Below are 3,434 nucleotides of genomic sequence, written 5' to 3' on the forward strand. Positions count from 1 at the left end.
CACAAACCACACACACACACACAAAAAACTTCAATCCACTTTACGACCTATTTTGGTATCTGCTTTAACTTGCTTTAAAACAAATGTCAAAAATGTCCTTTACAGATTTGCTTGAATGTGTTTACAGATTTGCAACAACCCTATTTTGTACAGTTTGCTTACTTTCTGATTCAACTCCCTGCCATTTGAACTGTGTTTAGTGGATGTAAATATAGTTTGCGTGAGCTTTTAGTCAAGATTCTCAGCTTTTTATTGATACCAAACATGTCAAGATTCAACTTAGAAGTTAAAACATATAGAAAATGGGAAATTCTGGTTTGCCCCYGGTACCGGGAGCATGGGGCTCAAGAGGTTAAAGTCAAAATGTTGAGAAAAACATTCAGATATTTCAAGATTAAGTGAACAAAAAACGTGGATACTTCAGACTCAAACCTCTCTCTGTAGGTGGGTGATGGACGTTTTTACAGGGAGTCCTCAAAATGTGCATGATGGCAGTAACACCTCCAAGACCACTGACCACAAGGGTCCCTTAAGGATAAATGCTCAGCCTAAAGCACTTTACCATGACTGTGTTACCTACAGTACCAAACATATCATGTCCATCCCTCAATCATGTGCTCATTTTATCTGGGAACCACTAACATACRTGTCAAGTTGTACTGATTGTCYATAAATTAYGCAGATTTTCCTCCAYTAAGAGTGTTCTCACTTGCWACAACACAAAACTCTTCCAACCAGGACTTTGATGCCTTCTAGTCGTCTCCATGTCTTAGATTGAAAATTWCATAAAGTTGATCACTAAATTGAGAATATCTGTCAAGTTTTGAAAACAGTATGAGGGAGATGCATATTTGTTCCACTCTCACATAAGAWCCCTTATTTTATTATTCTTTAGGACACCAACAGACACAATGGGACTCCTTCAGTTTGATGGTCTCCGTCGCCCAGGCTGTCCACCAGCAGGTTTGAGGAGGGCTGCCACAAATCAGGGCATCTGCCTCAACAATGGAGGTGTGAAACATGTCCTCCACAAACCAGATCCACCAGGTCTGTCTGACATCTGACACGAACATCAGCTGATAGTTTGGCTCCTCTCTACACCCGAGTGTCAAAACATACGGTTGCAGATCAGATGACACGACTACAAAGTCTAGTACTAAGCCTAGTACTAAATCTACTAACTTCTCCTCATCAACACAAAACGTTTTATTCATAATGTTTTTTGAGTGACAAGTTATCATGTTTACTTCGTTTTCTAATACTTTGCAAAGAAATACTAATGTAAAGAAAAAGCCAACAGATGAGGGATGTTTCTCACCCATCTGCTCCACAATGTCAGGAGGGAAAACTCGAGAAGCAAAGGCTCTGCGGAAAATATCAGAGAATTCCTTGTCCAGACCTCCRATTCCCATTTTCTCAAAGTTCCAGTCTGGGTTGATAATTGTCTGTCGGGCCTCTTTGGTCTTTGCCTTACCTGTTTAAGGAAGAAAAGTCGGTTACTTTTCGAACAAATGCCTGATGAAATATCAAAAGACAAAAAGAATAAAGTAAATTGTTAAATGAAGTTTYGTTAAATGAAGAATTTCAAAACAAAATCCAAAACAAAACGCCTCCCCATTTTTTTCTGTTTGTTTTTGTATTTCTCTGAGCACATAAATCTGTTTAATTCAATCTGTAGAATCTGTTTCTGCTGACATCTTATGGACCAAACAGACACAAGCGCATCACGTGATGAAACTTCTGTTGGTTATGCAGCAGCCAGAGTTGTAAATAATAATTGCTCAAAACTGAAACATCTAAGCTTGTCAAAACAAGGAATTTAAAATAAAATCAAGGCTTTTCAAAAAATGAACTCGATCGTCTGTGAAAGGACAAACAGAACTCACCAACTAACGTGAGAGAGGAATTCTCTGCCTTTTCAAAAATCACCTGGCTGTTTCCCACCATCAGACCAACGTCGATCTGTCAGGGAAAAAAAATCAGATAAAAATTGAATAAAAACCAGATTTTTTAATGGATATTTTAAATTGTATACAGAAAATAATCTTTCTTCATACAACTATGTCATTTTGAAAATATTTCCACAATAATGTAGAATTGTGACTGTGACTGTGTGATGACGCTTGAATATATTTTCCATGATTTGGGGTCATAAATTTTGCTGCAATAACAACTAAGGAATAARCAATGCGGCTGATACTTCCTCCTTTTCTTAAAAGGCCCTTTTTCATAGCTGATGGAGAGATCCACTTCTGTTCCTCTTGGTGCATAAAGATCAGCACAAACTGTCTGCTGTAGTTCTCCTTTTCTTTGACACAATTTAAAATCGTTTCACATTTATTTACCTTTTCAGCACATGATCAAGTTTATTGGTGACATCATCAGAATAAAGTGAAACAGATGTAGGAAACTGTTGAAGTGGCTCCATAATTTTGACCAACAGTCTCCTCACTTTGGAACATCTGGATCTGTCCAGTCGATTTCCTAAAATCTTGTTTGYTCTCAGCATGTATTAATTTGTGTGTGAACAAGAGGTGCAAAGCTTTACTTTTTAAAAACATATATATGTGTTGTAATGTATTCAGGGTTAGGTAGGTAAGTTATTCCATGACTTCACCGTAAGACTTCCACAAAGATCAGGCCAAACTGATATTTATCTACACATCCTGAGTTTATGCTGCTAAATTCACATGCAGAWAATTCCCACTCTCCTTCCACCTGAGGGCTGTGAGGGTTTTAATTTGCACGTGGACGAGAGGTAACAATGTAGCAGAAAAATCTGTGGAATTGAATATAGCTACATAAACAGAGCATCTGCCTATAGATTGAAACTTCACACTCTTCAGTTTTCAATTGAGACAGCTCCCTGGAATAAAATCAAAATGAATCTAGTTTCTTTGATTTGAAACTTGTAATATTTAACAGAATTAGTTAATTCGGTCTGACTCCCACATTTATGATGGATTTATTGCACAATCTAGCAATTCAAGGATGGAATCAGTGTGGAAACCAATGAGAGCTGTGTGAATCTGCGTCTTGTGTGTTTTGTGTTTGTGCTCTGCCTCCCTCTGGTGTCTGTCTTTTATCATCATCTCCTCCTCAGAGTTCTCTGCCTCCTTCTAGTCAGTCGTTCACATCTGTCCTCACTTGTAATCACTCAGCTGTTTCCACTTCTACTCATCCTAGTTCTGTATTTAACCAGCCACTCTTCAGCACTTCAGTATTAGGTCATTGGGCCGTTTTCTGTCTTGTTTTCCCCCAGTGCTCTTCTGCTCGTTGGTTTGTTTTTTGCCACCCCGCCGGCTTTTACGTTTTGTAAAGTCTTTTAACTTGAACCTGCCGGTCTGCATTTGGATCCATCCTGTTACCCAAACACGTTAGGAGCGATGTGTGTGACAGACAAATCTGCATACACTGTAAACTGGGGGTTAGTC

At 38.6% G+C, this 3,434-nt stretch overlaps 1 protein-coding gene across 1 annotated transcript in view; it reads right to left on the reverse strand.

Annotated features, from left to right (window-relative positions):
* Positions 1–3,434, reverse strand: part of nsfa (N-ethylmaleimide-sensitive factor a) — a gene marked incomplete in the record, with an annotated part of 69,309 nt that overhangs the window by 15,007 nt on the left and 50,868 nt on the right. Inside the window, 2 exon segments of the mRNA XM_014019397.1 lie at positions 1,319–1,474; positions 1,887–1,962. Of these exon segments, the coding sequence (XP_013874851.1) occupies positions 1,319–1,474; positions 1,887–1,962 (232 nt within the window).

Source organism: Austrofundulus limnaeus, unplaced genomic scaffold, assembly GCF_001266775.1.
Source record: "Austrofundulus limnaeus strain Quisiro unplaced genomic scaffold, Austrofundulus_limnaeus-1.0 Scaffold220, whole genome shotgun sequence".
NCBI classification, from domain to species: domain Eukaryota; kingdom Metazoa; phylum Chordata; class Actinopteri; order Cyprinodontiformes; family Rivulidae; genus Austrofundulus; species Austrofundulus limnaeus.